The 19518-nt window shown below is 42.4% G+C and overlaps 1 protein-coding gene across 4 annotated transcripts in view; it reads right to left on the reverse strand.

Annotated features, from left to right (window-relative positions):
* The window catches only part of LOC137431166 (uncharacterized), an 808282-nt gene that overhangs the window by 88863 nt on the left and 699901 nt on the right, over positions 1-19518 (reverse strand). For all 4 annotated transcript variants that reach the window (XM_078781584.1, XM_078781583.1, XM_078781585.1 and 1 more), the window contains one exon: positions 5062-5221. In XM_078781584.1, coding sequence (XP_078637710.1) covers positions 5062-5221 — 160 coding nt within the window. The remainder of the gene's footprint in view (positions 1-5061; positions 5222-19518) is intronic.

Here is a 19518-nt window from a genome sequence, read left to right on the forward strand (position 1 = left end):
TTCATCCGAAGATGTATCTTTTAGAAATTTAATTAAATAAGTCATTTATAAAAAATTAAATAATTTATTGATTACTCAATAAATAATTAATCGATTAATCAATAAATACTTAATAGATGAAATGATTAATCAATAAATCAAAAATATCCTTGATAGCCACATCACTTGGTCACTCATGTCCAAATATTAGCTTCCCAGCTCAAAAGGTGCCTGAGATATTGGCCAAATGAGAAAGAAAATAAATAAATGATTAATAATGAAAATAAATAAATAATAATTATAAAAAAATTAAATTATTAATCAATTTGGTCAGAGAACACATAAACTACCACTATTTCATCAGAATCTGTAACTTTTAAAAAAAAAATTTTTTTTGTCATTAATCGAATAATTAAATAATTAATCGATTAATTGATTAATTAATAAATCAAAAATATCCTTTGCAGCCAAATCACCTGGTCATTGGCATGTCCAAATATCAGCTTCCTAACTCAAAAGGTGCCTGAGTTAATAATGGTCAGAAGAGAAATGAAATTTAATTAATTAAATAAGTACTTAATTAAACGCTAATAATTAAATAACTCCTCAATTAATTGATTATTCAAAAAACAAAAAATACCGTATTTGACAAAGGACTTGCTCACTACTGTGCCGAAATTTCAGCTTCCTAGCTCAAAGGATGGCTGAGATATCGTCCGGACAACCAAGAAAACAAACAAACAAACAAACAACCAGAGTGAAAACTGAGTACTCTCTTTCAGCGTGCGTCACTGCCGAGCCCCCTTTGGTGCCCGGCAATGACGATTTGCAATGCCTGGAGATGGCATAGGAAAGGAGCGGTGTACAACAAGAAACCAGAGTGAAAACTGAGTACTCTCTTTCAGCGTGCGTCACTGCCGAGCCCCCTTCGGTGCCCAGCAATGACGATTTGCAATGCCTGGAGATGGCATAGGAAAGGAGCGGTGTACAACAAACAACCAGAGTGAAAACTGAGTACTCTCTTTCAGCGTGCGTCACTGCCGAGCCCCCTTTGGTGCCCGGCAATGACGATTTGCAATGCCTGGAGATGGCATAGGAAAGGAGCGGTGTACAATAACACTAGGGCATGCCCGTACTATATATATGCCCGTACTATATATCTATCTAAAATTATATCCCCCCCCCTCTATTTACATGAAATGGTTTGGTCCATTCGCAACGCCAAAGCGAACGGCGAACGGCTTGCGAGTACAGTGACAATCCCCCCCCTCTATTTACATGAAATGGTTTCGTCCATTCGCAACGACCACAGAACCCCCCCTTCTATTTACATGGAATGGTTTGGTCCATTCGCAACGCCGGCACACGCGATCGTTCGCTGCTCTCTGATTGGTTGAATCGTTTTTTGGACATAGCTCGGTAAGTAATTGTCCGATTAATATGAAACCTTGAAAAGGCACATCCTCGGGTCCCCAGCAATATACCTGGCAAGTTAAAAGTATATCGGACCCGTGGTTGTCGAGAAACAGCGGTCACAGACAAACGTACAGACAGACAGACAGAGATTACTGGAATTATAGATAGATGACCAATTGCACCACAAGGATTAATAACATGACCGATTGCAGCACAAGGGTTAATAACATGACCAATTGCACCACAAGGGTTAATAACATGACTGATTGCACCACGATGGTTAATAACATGACTGATTGCACCACAAGGGTTAATAACATGACCGATTGCAGCACAAGGGTTAATAACATGACCGATTGCACCACAAGGGTTAATAACATGACCGATTGCACCACAAGGATTAATAACATGACCGATTGCAGCAAAAGGGTTAATAACATGACCGATTGCAGCACAAGGGTTAATAACATGACCAATTGCACCACAAGGGTTAATAACATGACTGATTGCACCACAAAGGTTCATAACATGACCGATTGCACCACAAGGGCTAATAACATGACTGATTGCACCACAAGGGTTAATAACATGACCGATTGCACCACAAGGGTTAATAACATGACTGATTGCACCACAAGGGCTAATAACATGACCAATTGCACCACAAGGGCTAATAACATGACCGATTGCACCACAAGGACTAATAACATGACCAATTGCACCACAAGGGTTAATAACATGACTGATTGCACCACAAGGGTTAATAGCGAGATCGATTGCACCACAAGGGTTAATAACATGACTGATTGCACCACAAGGGTTAATAACATGACCGATTGCATCACAAGGGTTAATAACATGACTGATTGCACCACAAGGGTTAATAGCATGACCGATTGCACCACAAGGGTTAATAACATGACTGATTGCACCACAAGGGTTAATAACATGACCGATTGCACCACAAGGGCTAATAACATGACCGATTGCACCACAAGGGCTAATAACATGACCGATTGCACCACAAGGGCTAATAACATGACCGATTGCACCACAAGGGTTAATAACATGACTGATTGCACCACAAGGGTTAATAGCGAGACCGATTGCACCACAAGGGTTAATAACATGACTGATTGCACCACAAGGGTTAATAACATGACCGATTGCACCACAAGGGTTAATAACATGACTGATTGCACCACAAGGGTTAATAGCGAGACCGATTGCACCACAAGGGTTAATAACATGACTGATTGCACCACAAGGGCTAATAACATGACCGATTGCACCACAAGGGTTAATAACATGACTGATTGCACCACAAGGGTTAATAGCGAGACCGATTGCACCACAAGGGTTAATAACATGACTGATTGCACCACAAAGGTTCATAACATGACCGATTGCACCACAAGGGCTAATAACATGACTGATTGCACCACAATGGTTAATAACATGACCGATTGCACCACAAGGGTTAATAACATGACTGATTGCACCACAAGGGCTAATAACATGACCAATTGCACCACAAGGGCTAATAACATGACCGATTGCACCACAAGGACTAATAACATGACCAATTGCACCACAAGGGTTAATAACATGACTGATTGCACCACAAGGGTTAATAGCGAGATCGATTGCACCACAAGGGTTAATAACATGACTGATTGCACCACAAGGGTTAATAACATGACCGATTGCATCACAAGGGTTAATAACATGACTGATTGCACCACAAGGGTTAATAGCATGACCGATTGCACCACAAGGGTTAATAACATGACTGATTGCACCACAAGGGTTAATAACATGACCGATTGCACCACAAGGGCTAATAACATGACCGATTGCACCACAAGGGCTAATAACATGACCGATTGCACCACAAGGGCTAATAACATGACCGATTGCACCACAAGGGTTAATAACATGACTGATTGCACCACAAGGGTTAATAGCGAGACCGATTGCACCACAAGGGTTAATAACATGACTGATTGCACCACAAGGGTTAATAACATGACCGATTGCACCACAAGGGTTAATAACATGACTGATTGCACCACAAGGGTTAATAGCGAGACCGATTGCACCACAAGGGTTAATAACATGACTGATTGCACCACAAGGGCTAATAACATGACCGATTGCACCACAAGGGTTAATAACATGACTGATTGCACCACAAGGGTTAATAGCGAGACCGATTGCACCACAAGGGCTAATAACATGACCGATTGCACCACAAGGGTTAATAACATGACCGATTGCACCACAAGGGTTAATAACATGACTGATTGCACCACAAGGGTTAATAGCGAGATCGATTGCACCACAAGGGTTAATAACATGACTGATTGCACCACAAGGGTTAATAACATGACCGATTGCATCACAAGGGTTAATAACATGACCGATTGCACCACAAGGGTTAATAGCATGACCGATTGCACCACAAGGGTTAATAACATGACCGATTGCACCACAAGGGTTAATAACATGACCGATTGCACCACAACGGCTAATAACATGACCGATTGCACCACAACGGCTAATAACATGACCGATTGCACCACAAGGGTTAATAACATGACTGATTGCACCACAAGGGTTAATAACATGACCGATTGCACCACAACGGCTAATAACATGACCGATTGCACCACAAGGGTTAATAACATGACTGATTGCACCACAAGGGCTAATAACATGACCGATTGCACCACAAGGGCTAATAACATGACCGATTGCACCACAAGGGTTAATAACATGACTGATTGCACCACAAGGGCTAATAACATGACCGATTGCACCACAACGGCTAATAACATGACCGATTGCACCACAAGGGTTAATAACATGACTGATTGCACCACAAGGGCTAATAACATGACCGATTGCACCACAAGGGCTAATAACATGACCGATTGCACCACAAGGGTTAATAACATGACCGATTGCACCACAACGGCTAATAATATGACCCTTCCTGCCTCTTCTGTGCTGTTTTTTCAAGGCCGCTTCTGATAGCAAAAATAACTATTTCGGACACAAGAATCAAGATATGGTTTCGTGAAAATCGGTTTAAAATTGCGACCTGCAGGTGATTGCCATACAGACAAACAGACAGGAAAACACGTACGACCAACCAATATACTTGAAAAATCTTTGATTTTCACAAGTAACAGTGGGGTGGTGGCGGAGGTAAAAATGCAGACTGTCAAAAAAAAATGCAGAGGAGCAATAAATGGAATGCACATTGTCGAACAAAGCGAAACAGACCAACAAAGCAGTCATTAAGATAGAGTGACAAAAAAGGAGTTGCAGGTCAGTTGTGTTGTGATAACGCACTGCACGTACACTGAGCTGTTCTCACTCCCCAGCGAATTAATGAATGTGGAACACATGGTGCTAAATAACCAACAACGATTATATCAACCACCAAAAGGTTACTGCAAAAGCACTTGATCAAATGGAAAGTGGCTGACCGATTGTGAGGGAGGTCAGTGAAGAGCTGTAATTGAACTCACAACCCAAGAGAAACTGGACACAAGATATGCTAGACAGAGCCAATGCATTACAAGATGCACAGGGGAGGGGGGGGGGGGGGGGTTGTGTCATGTCACAGCTCTGCCTGTAAAATGCTGCAGTCCGTACCAGGGAGATGTGGAAGGTGGATGGCTCCGCGAGGTTGGCTTCCATGTGGCTCTGCGACTCTCGTGGTGACAATCCTGGCCTGAGTGGTGATTGCGTCAAGTCGGATGCCTTGTCCATGTACTGTTCATCATCGTTTGGGGAAACAGGCCGTTTCTCTGCTCTGTAGGTGGACAAGATAGATATGACAATAAGCATGTCTGCACCTAAATAAAACCAATAATTGAAGCTTATTTTCAAGGTAAGTGACTACCTGGAAACGTACTTCATTAAGACAAGTTATGAACGCATTAAGATTGGCAAGAATGTGGCTTTTTCTGCTCCACATATCAATACATCTTTGTTTATATTAAAATATACACATTTAAAAATGGACAACAGAGGTCTTTCTGAAATTGTCAATCACCAACCACTAAGAAAAAAAAACATTCATAATAGTAGGGGAGCTCCCAATAGAGTTCGTGACCATTTTCCCGTGATCAAGGTTTGAAGGTTGATTTTGAAAGATAAAAATATATATAAAAAAATAAGCTTGGGTATCTTTTTTTAAAATGCGGGCTAACTCGGCCAGAGGACAAAATCCAAGATGTCCGCCAAAACCGCGAAATCGGGCATATTTCCGCCTACGTGAATGCTACATATACATATTGGGTGTCCATATGTGGGTTTTTCTGGGCCCAGATCTTGCATCTTACATCAGTCAAGTGATATTGTGACTTAAAATGATATTAAATGATTAATGTTGACCAAAATCCAAGATGGCCGCTGCAAAAAACCATGTATTGTATATGTTCATAATTGTGCATACCATAGATTCATCGCTGGCGTCTAAATACAGTTTTACATGACTAGTGTTTTCATTTATAACCTTATTGTTACTATGAATGACTTTTTGAGCAGGTAACGAAACAAGATTGCTGCCTTATCTACAAGATGGTTTGATTAAGTTTCACAGGTATTTGTTCACAGGTAGTTGTTAGTATTAATTTCCAGGGAGTACCAGGGTGGACAATGGATCAAGGCATTACAGTTAAGTATATTCAACTAATAATAGTTAAAATATTAGTTAAGTCCCTTTCTTTAAGAGATAAAGATCTGTCCTGTTCAATATTTAAGTTCAGTTAAGTATTAACATCATTCATATCATGCTGTCTGATGTACGGTATGTACAGTAAGTAATAGGTTTTATTTTTCATTGCAGAGTATACCATGGCGACACCACCCATTCAAGGAAAGAAGAGAAAGAGTGAAGATGAGGACCAGCCTCCAGGACTATCAAGCTCCAGTGAGTGTATCCTCTGTCATAAGCATTGTGATGAGGAAAAGAGTAGCTTAAGCCCAGAAGCCTGGCAGCATCTCCAACAACAAGCAGAACGATGGAGAGGATTGGACAAATACGGTCAAGTCTTTGATGCAGTGCCATGGCACAATGGACCAGCTGGAATATATTTCCACAAACTGTGTAAAGTTCAACTGGCCAGTAACTATAAATTGGAGCAGGCACTAAAGCGACAAAAGAAATGTTTTGAAACAGAAATCTCTCACAGCGATGATGTAGCTGACGAAGCACCTGGACCATCTTGCGCTCAGAGACAATCACGATCACAAACCGGTATTATACAAGACAAACATTTGTGTATTTGGTGTATGAAGGGAGAAGACCTGAAACACCCTGGACGGGACAAGTGGCACATCATGCAACAAATGGATGCATGGCATGTCTTCAAAGGTCACACAGTCCATCTGGACGACGAGAATATGCGGGATCGCATTTTGACACTGATTGATTCCACGTCAGATCCATTTGCCACAGAGATCCGCTACCATCGGTCATGTTGGACGAAATACATCAAAGTCCATGATTATAATGATCAACATTTGCACATGCACAATGTACGACTGGCAGAAGTACGTCAAATGTTTTTCAAACATGTGCGCACTGTAATTTTTGAAAGACATGAACTCCGAACACTACAGAGCCTTCTACAAGACTACACGCAAATGCTGGTGAACTTTGGCATGACTGTGAACACTGTGAAGTCTAGCACAATAAAATCTATGCTCCAAACGGAATTCAGCGACCAAATTGGTTTCCACGAAAGAGTTACAAAAAACAAGAGCTCAATGGTTTTTGACACGTCAGCTGGTGGAACATACATAGAAGCTGCTGTAAATTGCCTAGGTGCAACTGATGACCAACTCGTCTCAATTGTAGCGCAACGAATTAGAGCTGAAGCAGCAAAAGTATCGCCAATGATCTGGCCACCTCACATTGACGATTTACTCAATGAGGACGAAACAAGCAGCCTACTGAAACAGCTCATTTCCCGTCTAAAGTCTTCAAAACCTCAGCGTGACCTTGATATGGAGGATGACGACTCTGCAGTTATCGCTTTGACTGCCTTGCTCTCTTCATATATGACAGGCAAACGAACTTCATTTGGAACAAGGTTGTCTGTTATGATACACGGACTAACCAGAAGCCGGGAACTTGTCGAGTTATTGAAAAAATTCTCAATTGGGATCAGCTACAAAGACGTGCTACATCTCTATGATGCTTGGGCCAAGTACGATATTGAGCAGAACAAAGCATGTCCAGAGGAGCTTGCACTGGGTATGCCAGGGACAGCAGTAATGGACAATGATGACTTTTCTGAGGACACGCTAACTGGCGCGAACACTTCACACCGTACAAATGTTATGTTTGTCCAGCCACTTGATTTGGTTCATGCTCCAGAGGAATCGGCCCCAGAATTAACAATTCCCAAGTCTAAAGAAATGAAGCATCTTTGCATCGATCAGCATAAAGTCCATCCTTACAAGACTGTCCAGCGTGGAGCTCCAAGTATGCGAACAGGTGTTGACATTACTCCTTCAGATACTAAAGTCCAGAGGCAGCGAGGACTCATTCATGCCATGGCACGTCTAGATGAGACTCATACACCACCTGCACCATGCAGTCAAACAGTTGGGGGATTTGCAGGTTTCCAGTCAACAGTTCAGCCGCATGTTGTCAAAAGCAAGCCGTATTACTTCTTGACTTTTCCAAATCCTCCTGGAAAATCTGTAGTGCACGAAATAATGTGCCGGATGGTTGATGCAGCAGGCAAAAAGAACATGCCCTTCATCCAGTTGGTAGGAGATCAACCAGTGTATGCCTTGATAGTGCAAATGAGATACGAACACCCTGATAAATTCAGTGTCGTGTTGCCTTCTATGGGCCCATTTCATATTCATATGTCTTACATTTCTGCCATGAATAAGCGTTTTCACGGGTCTGGCTTGTCTGACATCCTCGTTGCGGCAGATGTTATTGCAGAAGGGTCTGTGGACCAGGCATTACGGGGCAAACACTACAAGAGGAGCATACGATGTCTCCGATTGATGTATGAAACTCTGCTGAGAAGAATCATACAACAGTCACTACAGAATGGGGGAAGCATCTCAGATGAACTTGAAGCTCACTTGACTGTCCTGCGGAATCCTTCCTCAACAGCAGAAGAACGGCAGGAATGTTATGCACTTCTGGAAGCCAACAAAGAGGTTATTTCATTGGTGGCAGATGAGTTCAATAGAATTGAGGAGTCCGGTGGTTCAATGGCAAAGTACTGGATCACATTTATGGAGATGACTGAAATATTGATGATGAATCTGCATGCGTTGAGAATCCAGAACTGGGAACAATTCAAGTCGACATTACGACGTTTAATGCTACCATGGATCCAGATTTATGACAACGATAAATATGGACGGTGGTTGGTTGAGTATTGGCTGGAAATGGAATCCCTCCCAGAGGATGTAGCACAATACATGCGAGATGGCTTATTTGCTCAATCCATGTCGGGAAAGCCTTACTCATGTTTGCCATTGGATCTCTGGATCGAGATGACAATGAACAAGGGTTCAAAGATGAAAGCTGGCTGGCTCAAAATTTTGAAGAACGAAAAGATGCTGCTGTCACATTCCCGAAATGCTAACAATGTTAATAGAGTCCGATCCTCACTGCATGATCTTGCCAGCACATCAGAATCAAAACGACATCACAGTGAAAATGCTCCCACTCGCATGAAGGAAGACGAACAAGCTGTACAAGATATTAACAACTGCATCACTGAATTCGGCTGTGACCCTTTCAATGAAGAAAACAAGGTCTTGAAGTCACTCCAGTCTGGAATGGTAGCTTCTGATGACCTCATTCAAGATTTTGAATCGGTCCACACCGATGGCGAGAAATGCTTGAAGGCATTCTGTGAAGACAGAATGTTCAGCAGCAACAAACCTTTCCATGCAACCATTCACAGGAATTTGAGACGGAACTTCAGCAACCCACCTTCAGTCAAGACTGGCGAGCGCATCATGAAGTCAGACGCAATGGAGAACAGAGCGATGGCAGCAGTTGTCTCACTTGCTGAAAATGACACCGAAAATTTCACCTTGTCAGAGATAATGTCGTACCGAGTCACAGATGAATGTCTGCCAATATTCAATATCAACGGCACCATGAAAAAAGTGCAAAAATCTAAGTTGGTAGAAAAATTCAAGCTACATGCGTTGGAACCAACACCAGACAAGTACACGGCGATCCTGGACATGGGATTTATATGGCGTTTGTCTACGCCATCGGTAGAAGACAGGGAAAAGGCTGATGGAATTTCCTACACCTGGGGAGACTACGCATCGAAGGTGTTCGCCGTCATTATGAACAGACATAAATATGCATCACAAGTTGTGTTTGTCAATGACAGATATGATGTTTCCCTGACCGTCAAGGATAGCGAACGCAAGCTTCGAAAAAGCACTTCTGGATTTTCAGATGGCTCCAAGAATGTATTTTTCAAGCAGTCGGACAAATTCCCATCTGCCAAAGGATTTCAAGACTTCTTCCACAATGCAACAAACAAGCAGCACCTACAGATCTTTCTCAGAAACGAGTTCAGCGTGTTGTACCGAAACTATTCTAACACTGAATTTGTCTACTGCGTTGGGCCCACATGTGTCAATCTATCGACAGGTTTGCCTGTTACAGACTTCCAGTGTGAACAGTTAGAAGCAGACACATGCATGTTCTTCATCTACTCACAAATACGTAAAGCTGGAATAGAAACACCTGTTATCATCGACGCAGAAGATACGGACGTGCTTGTATTGGCATCGTATGTTGCTCATAGAACTGAAGGGGTGCTCGCAATGAAGTACAAAAAGCAGTTCATAGATTGTACAGCTTTCTGCCCGAAGGAAATAGCAGATATCATAGTTCCTCTTCACGTCCACAGCGGCTCAGACACAACAGCAGCATTCTTTGGACATGGGAAGAAAACCATCTTCGACATATCATCCACTTCACCTGAAGCTAGAGCGTTCCTCAGTGAAGTAGGGAAACACCTACCGGTCCCTCAGCAGGTGCTTGATCATATGACGCTGTACACCATACGGTACATATACAAGGACAAACAAAGTACCACTCTGTGTGATGCTCGGGCCAGGAAGTGGCGACAAATGAAAAGGAAATCAATACTGCGGCTTCCACCAGACAAAGAATCCCACGATTTGAAAGTCAAGAGAGTGAACTATCAAACCTACGTGTTGCTCAACTACGAAAAACCTGATGCGCCACCGTCTCCTTTATCTCATGGCTGGCATCTCGAGGAAGGCATGTGTCTTCCATTGAGGTACATTCACCCAGCACTCCCAGAAAAACTAACTCAGGCTTTGGAAAGCAGCCCAACTATGGATGATCCAGTCGAGTCTGGGTCCGAGACGGACGATTCGGACAGTGAATAACAATTTCAATCTATCCAACACAAACAAACTGTTATAACAACTATTGTCATTTTCAACCCTACCGTATATGCTACTTGTGCAATGTGTATCACTGCTTGTAAATGTAATGTCATGTCACTGTAAATATAATAAAACAAAATAGAGAAAGATAAATTCTTTCTTACTGATTGCAAATGAAAACCTTGAACATTGTGTCAAATAAAAGACGTTGCAATAGATACAATGTACAGTAGCCATAACTGCTTATCTAACGGGCGAGAGGCAGCCATCTTGGTTCGTTACCTGCTCAAAAAGTCATTCATAGTAACAGTAAGGTTATAAATGAAAACACTAGTCATGTAAAACTGTATTTAGACGCCAGCGATGAATCTATGGTATGCACAATTATGAACATATACAATACATGGTTTTTTGCAGCGGCCATCTTGGATTTTGGTCAACATTAATCATTTAATATCATTTTAAGTCACAATATCACTTGACTGATGTAAGATGCAAGATCTGGGCCCAGAAAAACCCACATATGGACACCCAATATGTATATGTAGCATTCACGTAGGCGGAAATATGCCCGATTTCGCGGTTTTGGCGGACATCTTGGATTTTGTCCTCTGGCCGAGTTAGCCCGCATTTTAAAAAAAGATACCCAAGCTTATTTTTTTATATATATTTTTATCTTTCAAAATCAACCTTCAAACCTTGATCACGGGAAAATGGTCACGAACTCTATTGGGAGCTCCCCTACTATAAGGCAGCTTTCATAGAAACCACTCTGGCCAAATGTTTTTGCATTAAGGTTTAATCAGCAAGAATGAAAAAGTTTCAAATAAAGCTGCAATGACAACACATGGAATGAAGGGGACAATAATGACAAAAAGTAAAGCAGATTGTTACAATTTTACAAGTTACCAAAGATATCACAAAGATACACAACAACCTCGATGGTATTCATAGAATACTTATCCTGCGCAGTCAACTTGTTACGAGCCAACTCTTCTGTTTTTGAACATATATTTTCTTTGATCCAATATTGCTGCCAGACCACGTGAGCGATGACATCATAAATCTATATTCTCGAATATAATTGTTGCATAGATCACGCTCAATACATTTCAAACTGATCAGACGCTGCGTTGTCCCTGTCGAATTATGACGTCATAATTATGGCACCAATGACGTCATCGTTAACAACACCTATTCCCCATATGGAGTTCTTCACAATAAGCCATGTCTCTATTTTTTATATGCAGCGGTTTTGGAGATAAAGAGGTGCAATGTTTTTCGGTTTTTCAAAGATGGCACCTGTACCACATGACCTATGACGTCATGATTATCATTAAAATATTCTGGAGGAGGCGATCCTATGGTGAAAATTTCGTGTCCATCAGACCAACAGTTGGTGAAAAATTTTTTATAATGATCGGATGGATAAGTGTTGTATTTGTCGAATTATGACGTCATAACGAAGGCACCGATGACATCATCATTAACATATCTTATTCCCCATGGGAGTACTTGACAATGAGCCATGTTTAAATTTTTTCCATGGAGTGGTTTCAGAGATTTAGAGGTGTGAAGTTTTTCCAAGATGGTGCGAGTACCACGTGACATTTTTTTTTTGTTTGTTTTGTATGCAAGATCGAGGCTCGTGAAAGAGCTAACATTAATCACACAAAAAGTCAAACCGACACATAAAACACAAAAAATAAGGGGAGCGGAAGACAAGTTGGGGAGAGAGGGGGAAAGACACAAACACAACATTTGAGAGCAGGGACATCGGGAGAAATGTGGGAGGGGGAGGGCTTGGGGGAGGTGGGAGAGGTATAAAACATATGAACACTGCAAGGACTTCCAGGAAAGAGGTTGGAATTTCAAAAAAAAAAAAAAAAAAGTGTATCTGGGGTGAATTAGCGGGGGAAGAAAAGATCAAGGTTTTGGATGGGGGAAGATAAGAGATGGTGGTGAACAGCTGTTTTAAAGACCTGGAGGGAGGAGTGGGATTAAAGGGAGTGGGGGAGTTTGTTCCAGAGGTGGGAGAAAAGAGGAATGAAAGAGTGAAGGTGAGCAGAGAGCCTAGATTTTGGCAGTTTAACCATAAGAGGGTTGCAGGCAGATCTTGTGCGACCTGAAGGAATATTGGGGGGGACAGAGCACAGAGAGAGCTTGGGGAGCAAGGCCGGAGAGGAGTCGGTAGAAGACAGAAAGACCACCAACCTGCCTGCAGTGAGTGAGTGAAAGGCCCTCGGAGTTAACTTCATCGCAGGAGATTCCAATGATTCTGAAAGCTTTGGTTTCAACAGCGTGAAGCCGAGCTCGGTGTGAGGCAGGAGCACCAGCCCAGAGGGGGGAACAGTATTCCATTTAGCTGCGGATGAAAGCCTTGTATGTGGTGAGGAGCTCAGGTGTGCCAAGGAAGGACTTCGCACGATGGAGGATGCCCAGTCGGCGACTGGCTTTGGAGGCCAGCTTGGAAATGTGGTTTTTCCAAGAAAGATCATGGCAGATAGTGAGACCCAAAAGCTTGAGCGACAGAACTTCTTGGAGAGGATTGTTGAGAAAGTAGATGGGAGGATTTTCCAGTCGGTCCTTTCGGAGAGACATCGTAAGAGTGTGAGATTTGTCAGGATTGAAAGACATGGTCCACTTGTTTGACCAGTCTGTGATTTTGTCCAGGTCTGCAGAGAGTGAGGAGGATGCAGACTGCCGATCTGAGGGATGAGGAATGGAGCAGCAGATAGTGGAGTCATCAGCAAAGAGATAGAGAGGATTTTCCAGAGAGTCAGAGAGATCATTGATGAAGACCAGAAATACCACAGGGCCCAGGACACTACCTTGGGGAACTCCAGCCAGAACAGGCAGGGGAGATGAGAGAAATCCATTCAGGGCCACACGTTGCCTACGACCAGAGAGGAAGTCCGCAAGCCATGAGTGGAGATTTCCATGGATACCATAGGAGGAGAGTTGGGTGAGCAGAGCTCGGTGCCAGAACCCAGAACCAGACCTATGACGTTATAATAATCATTACAATATTCTACAGGAGGAGGCCCTCCTAAGGTGAAAATTTCATGTCAATCGGACCAACGGTTGCTGAGAAAATGAATTTGAAAAATGCAGACATGTACGTACGCACCTGAATGCTTAACCCTGGTTTTCGCTTCGCGAGCGTAGGGTAACTATGCAAGAGAGTAGGTGATCTGGCCAATCAAGCCTGAACTACATCAACAGCACATTAATTCAATCTATCAGTTTGTCGACTAAAATTGAAGGGGATTGGCAGGAGTTTGACAGGAGTGGAGGAGTGGGTATGGGAACAGTGCAGAAGACACGGACAGCACCGGGGCGATATATACATGTAAGGGCGAGAAGGGAGAGGGGAGGGGGGGAGGGAGAGTAGAGTGGGTAGAGGAGAGGAGGGAGGGGGGGAAGAGGAGAGAAGGGAGAGGGGGAAGGTAGAGGAGAGGAGGGAGGGGGGGCAGAGGCGAAGAGGAAGATGGAAGGAAGAGGAGAGGAGGGAGGGGCAAATAGGAGAGGAGGGAGGGGGGAAGAGGAGGGGGAGGGTGGGGGAAGAGGAGAGGAGAGAGGGGGGGCAGAGGAGAGGAGGGAGAGGGGAGGAAGAGGGGAGGAGGAAGAGGAGTGGGGGAGAGGAGGGGGAGGGAAGTGGGAGAGGGGATGGGAAGGAGGATGGAAGGTGGAGGAAGGGGGAGGGGAGGGGGAAGGGAGGGGAGGTGAGGGGGAAGGAAAGAGGAGGGGAGGGGAAAGGAGGGGAGGGGAAAGGAGGGGAGGAGAAAGGAGGGGAGGGGAAAGGAGGGGAGGGGAAAGGAGGGGAGGGGGAAGGAGGGGAGGGGAAAGGAGGGGAGGGGAAAGGAGGGGAGGGGAGGGGGAAGGGAGGAGGAAGGGAGGGGGAAAGGGGGAAAGGAGGGGAGGGGAGGGGGAAGGGAGGAGGAAGGGAGGAGGAGGGGAAGGGGAAGGGAGGAGGAAGGGAGGAGGAGGGGAAGGGGAAGGGAGAGGATGGGTTCACGTGTGTCATGTGTGTAGTTTCGGAGAAAAGAAAAAATACCGATTTTGGGTGGGCCAAACTATCCTCCGAAGTGTTTACAGACTCACTCACTCAATTACTGACTTACTCACTGACTCACTCAATTACTCACTCATGCACTGACTCACTCACTCACTGACTGACTGACTTACCGACCTACCTTCGGCCACTGCTTGATCCATAAGCTCATAATGTCCAGTTGAGCTAAAATTAAAAGGAACTGAGCTCAAATTTATTTTAATTTTAAATTCGAAGTTAGAGCTGGATGGCAACGGTAACAAATACCTATCAAAAACTGGATGGGAAAGTCGAACTGTGAGCCTCACAGAGCATACACCGCTTGCCTTAGACTTCCGGCTCAGTTTTTATATTGTACACCGCACCTTTCCTATGCCATCTCCAGGCATTGCAAATCGTCATTGCCGGGCACCAAAGGGGGCTCGGCAGTGACGCACGCTGAAAGGGAGTACTCAGTTTTCACTCTGGTTGTTTGTTTTCTTGCTTTCTTTCTTTCTTTCTTGTTTGTTTGTCCGGGCGATATCTCAGCCATCCTTTGAGCTAGGAAGCTGAAATTTCGGCACAATAGTGAGCAAGTCCTTTCTCAAAAACTGTATTTTTGTTTTTTGATTAATCAATTAATTGAGGAGTTATTTAATTATTAGCGATTAATTAAGTACTTATTTAATTAATCAAATTTCCTTTCTCTTCTGACCATCAACTCAGGCACCTTTTGAGTTAGGAAGCTGATATTTGGACATGCCAATGACCAGGTGATTTGGCTGCAAAGGCTATTTTTGATTTATTAATTAATCAATTAATCAATTAATCGATTAATTATTTAATTATTTGATTAATGACAAAAAATTTTTTTTTTTAAGTTACAGATTCTGATGAAATGGTGGTGGTTTATGTGTTCTCTGACCGAATTGATTAATAATTTAATTTTTTATGATTATTATTTATTTATTTTCATTATTAATCATTTATTTATCTTCTTTCTCATTTGGCCAATATCTCAGGCACCTTTTGAGCTCAGAAGCTAATATTTGGACATGAGTGACCAAGTGATGTGGCTATCAAGGATATTTTAGATTTATTGATTAATCAATGAATCGATTAATTATTTAATTATTCGATTAATTACTAAAAAAAATTTTTTTTCCCCAGTTACAGATTCTGATGAAATGGTGGTGGTTTATGTGTTCTGTGACCGAATTGATTGATAATTTAATTTTTTAATGATTATTATTTATTTCTTTTCATTATTAATCATTTACTTATTTTCTTTCTCATTTGGCCAATATCTCAGGCACCTTTTGAGCTGGGAAGCTAATATTTGGACATGACAGTGACCAAGTGATGTGGCTATCGAGGATATTTTTGATTTATTGATTAATCATTTAATCGATTAATTATTTATTGGTGAATCAATTAATTATTTAATTTTTTATTAATGACTTATTTAATTAAATTTCTAAAAGATACATCTTCGGATGAAGCACGAGTGGTTTAGTTATGCGATTAACCAATTGATTAAGAAAATAATTTGTGATAATCTTTTATTGATTTTAATTATACAATTAATCAATCAATTAGTGTACACCTCTCCCTCCCAAAGCAGCCTCTATGAGCTGCACTGCGGTATTGCCGGGCGCCAGAGGTGCCCCGGCAATGTCGCGCTGTAGGATATTTAATTATTTGGCAAGGGGGCGGTGTACTTTGAATGTATCTGTACTTGTCGTATATATTTTTTTCCCATTTGTCGATTAATCAAGTCAAAGTAACAAAAAAAAATAGCGCTGATGAATACAGTTAAGTCAAGAATGTGTTTCTTAAGTTAGCTTTATATATATATAAGCAACATGACGCAATTTGTTAAATAAAATTTGAAGAAGTTAAGAAAAATTGAAGAAGAAGAAGACGTTTTGGTCACAAATATACATACATAACCATATACGTTTGCTTCATTAAAATAACATATGTTCTTCTCTATCCATATCTCTCACTATCCATCTCTTTCTCTCTTCCCTCATCTTCATCTCTCCCCATCTTCTCTCTTCCCTCATCTTCATCTCTCCCCATCTCCTTCTCTCTTCCCTCATCTTCATCTCTCCCCATCTCCTTCTCTCTTCCCTCATCTTCATCTCTCCCCATCTCCTTCTCTCTTCCCTCATCTTCATCTCCCCCATCTCCTTCTCTCTTCCCTCATCTTCATCTCCCCCATGTCCTTCTCTCTTCCCTCATCTTCATCTCCCCCATCTCCTTCTCTCTTCCCTCATCTTCATCTCTCCCCATCTCCTTCTCTCTTCCCTCATCTTCATCTCCCCCATCTCCTTCTCTCTTCCTTCATCTTCATCTCTCCGCATCTTCCCTCATTTTCATCTTTCCCCATCTCTTTCTCTCTTCCTTCATCTTCATCTCTCCCCATCTCTATCTCTTTATTCATCTCCCCATATCTCCTTCTCTCTTCCCTCATCTTCATCTCTCCCCATCTCCTTCTCTCTTCCCTCATCTTCATCTCCCCCATCTCCTTCTCTCTTCCCTCATCTTCATCTCCCCCATCTCCTTCTCTCTTCCCTCATCTTCATCTCCCCCATCTCCTTCTCTCTTCCCTCATCTTAATCTCTCCCCATCTCCTTCTCTCTTCCCTCATCTTCATCTCCCCCATCTCCTTCTCTCTTCCTTCATCTTCATCTCTCCGCATCTTCCCTCATCTTCATCTCTCCCCATCTCTTTCTCTCTTCCTTCATCTTCATCTCTCCGCATCTTCCCTCATTTTCATCTTTCCCCATCTCTTTCTCTCTTCCTTCATCTTCATCTCTCCCCATCTCTATCTCTTTCTTCATCTCTCCATCTCTCCCCATCTCTTTCTCTCTTCCTTCATCTTCATCTCTCCCCATCTCTATCTCTTTATTCATCTCTCCATATCTCCCCATCTCTATCTCTTTCTTGATCTCTCCATCTCTCCCCATCTCTATCTCTTTCTTCATCTCTCCATCTCTCCCAATCTCTATCTCTTTCTTCATCTCTCCATCTCTCAATCTCTCTCTGTCTCCATCTCTCCCCATCTCTTTATTCATCTCTCCATCTCTTTATTCATCTCTCCATCTCTCCCAATCTCTATCTCTTTCTTCATCTCTCCATCTCTCAATCTCTCTCTGTCTCCATCTCTCCCCATCTCTTTATTCATCTCTCCATCTCTCCCCATCTCTTTATTCATCTCTCCATCTCTTTATTCATCTCTCCATATCTCCCCATCTCTATCTCTTTCTTCATCTCTGCATCTCTCAATCTCTCTCTGTCTCCATCTCTCCCCATCTCTTTATTAATCTCTTCATCTCTCCCCATCTCTATCTCTTTCTTCATCTCTCCATCTCTCAATCTCTGTCTCCATCTCTCTCTTTCTCTCTCTGTGCAGAAAAAGCAGTTCTGCTTTGTCCTGCAGCTGGCTTATTGTACAGGTGGGTGGAAGTGTTGGCCTAAAAAGGCAGAGACAATTTATGTTGTATTTAAAGAAATGTGCCATCACATCGCAAGTCAACATTTCATCTTTGCTCAGGTAAACCTTTGCACAGCCTGGTCGTGTGCTTGATACCTTTTCACATCTCGAGATAACATGGTCGATAGGATTTTAAAGCCGTTACACATTTCTTGCTCATGGCACGGAAGCCTCAATGAAACAGCAGCACAGTGAAAGAAAGAAATATGCTCGGAGATCGTTTGGAAAGCAAGAAGATCCAGTGAAGCTGGCAGAGTACTGCTGGAAAAAGATTACAACACCAGAAGTTGTGTATAAAATTTTTTTTTCATCTATAACCACCCATGCCAATTATGCAAAGCGATATCCGACTGATAAGCCTTTTAATTGCTTTGTTTAAAATGTAATGTTATGCAATTGGTGATTTTGAAAAAAGAATCGATGTACTCCCCATTAACAATTTAGCGTGACTGATCACTTCGTATTGTTCGGTTAATTAAACTTAACATTATGAAAATTTTTATGCATCATTAACAATGGAGTACCGCTCTTTAAATGTATGCTCGAACATCAAAACAAGGAAGGTAAATGGCGTTACTTATGATGTTGTACTAAAACATTATACATGATGTTCCATGCTATTCTTTGGGTGTAATCACGCTGTCGCAGTTTCGAAAAAAAGAAGAAAAAAAAGAAGGAAAGATGAATTGTAATCGGTCTTCAGGTGGAGGTGTAGGATTCTAAAGGAATATTTCTTTTTCCATTCCATTACCGAAGAGCCACCATCAATCATTCCCAAGCCCGTGCATTAACGAAAACGCAGTGAACTATTGGCTGCCTAGCTGGAATACAGTGCAAACCAAGTGGGATGGACGGTAAGAAGAGCACCAGGATCATCATCAACATTGAAAAAATAATTAAACTTATAACCTCCGCCACCGAAGGTGGATGGAGGTTATGTTTTCCCCTGTCTGTTTGTCTGTAAACAAGATATCTCAAAAAGTTGTCGACGGATTCGGACAAAATTTGGCAGAGGTAGCGTATGTGACAAGAACGAAATTATTAGATTTTGGTGAAGATCCGGATTCGCATACCATAATTTTTAAATTGATTCTTCACCATTGGGAGATAGGGCCAAAAACGATATATAGCAGGGTATCTCAAA

This window comes from Myxine glutinosa, chromosome 7, assembly GCF_964187855.1.
Source record: "Myxine glutinosa chromosome 7, kmMyxGlut1.1, whole genome shotgun sequence".
NCBI classification, from domain to species: Eukaryota; Metazoa; Chordata; class Myxini; order Myxiniformes; family Myxinidae; genus Myxine; species Myxine glutinosa.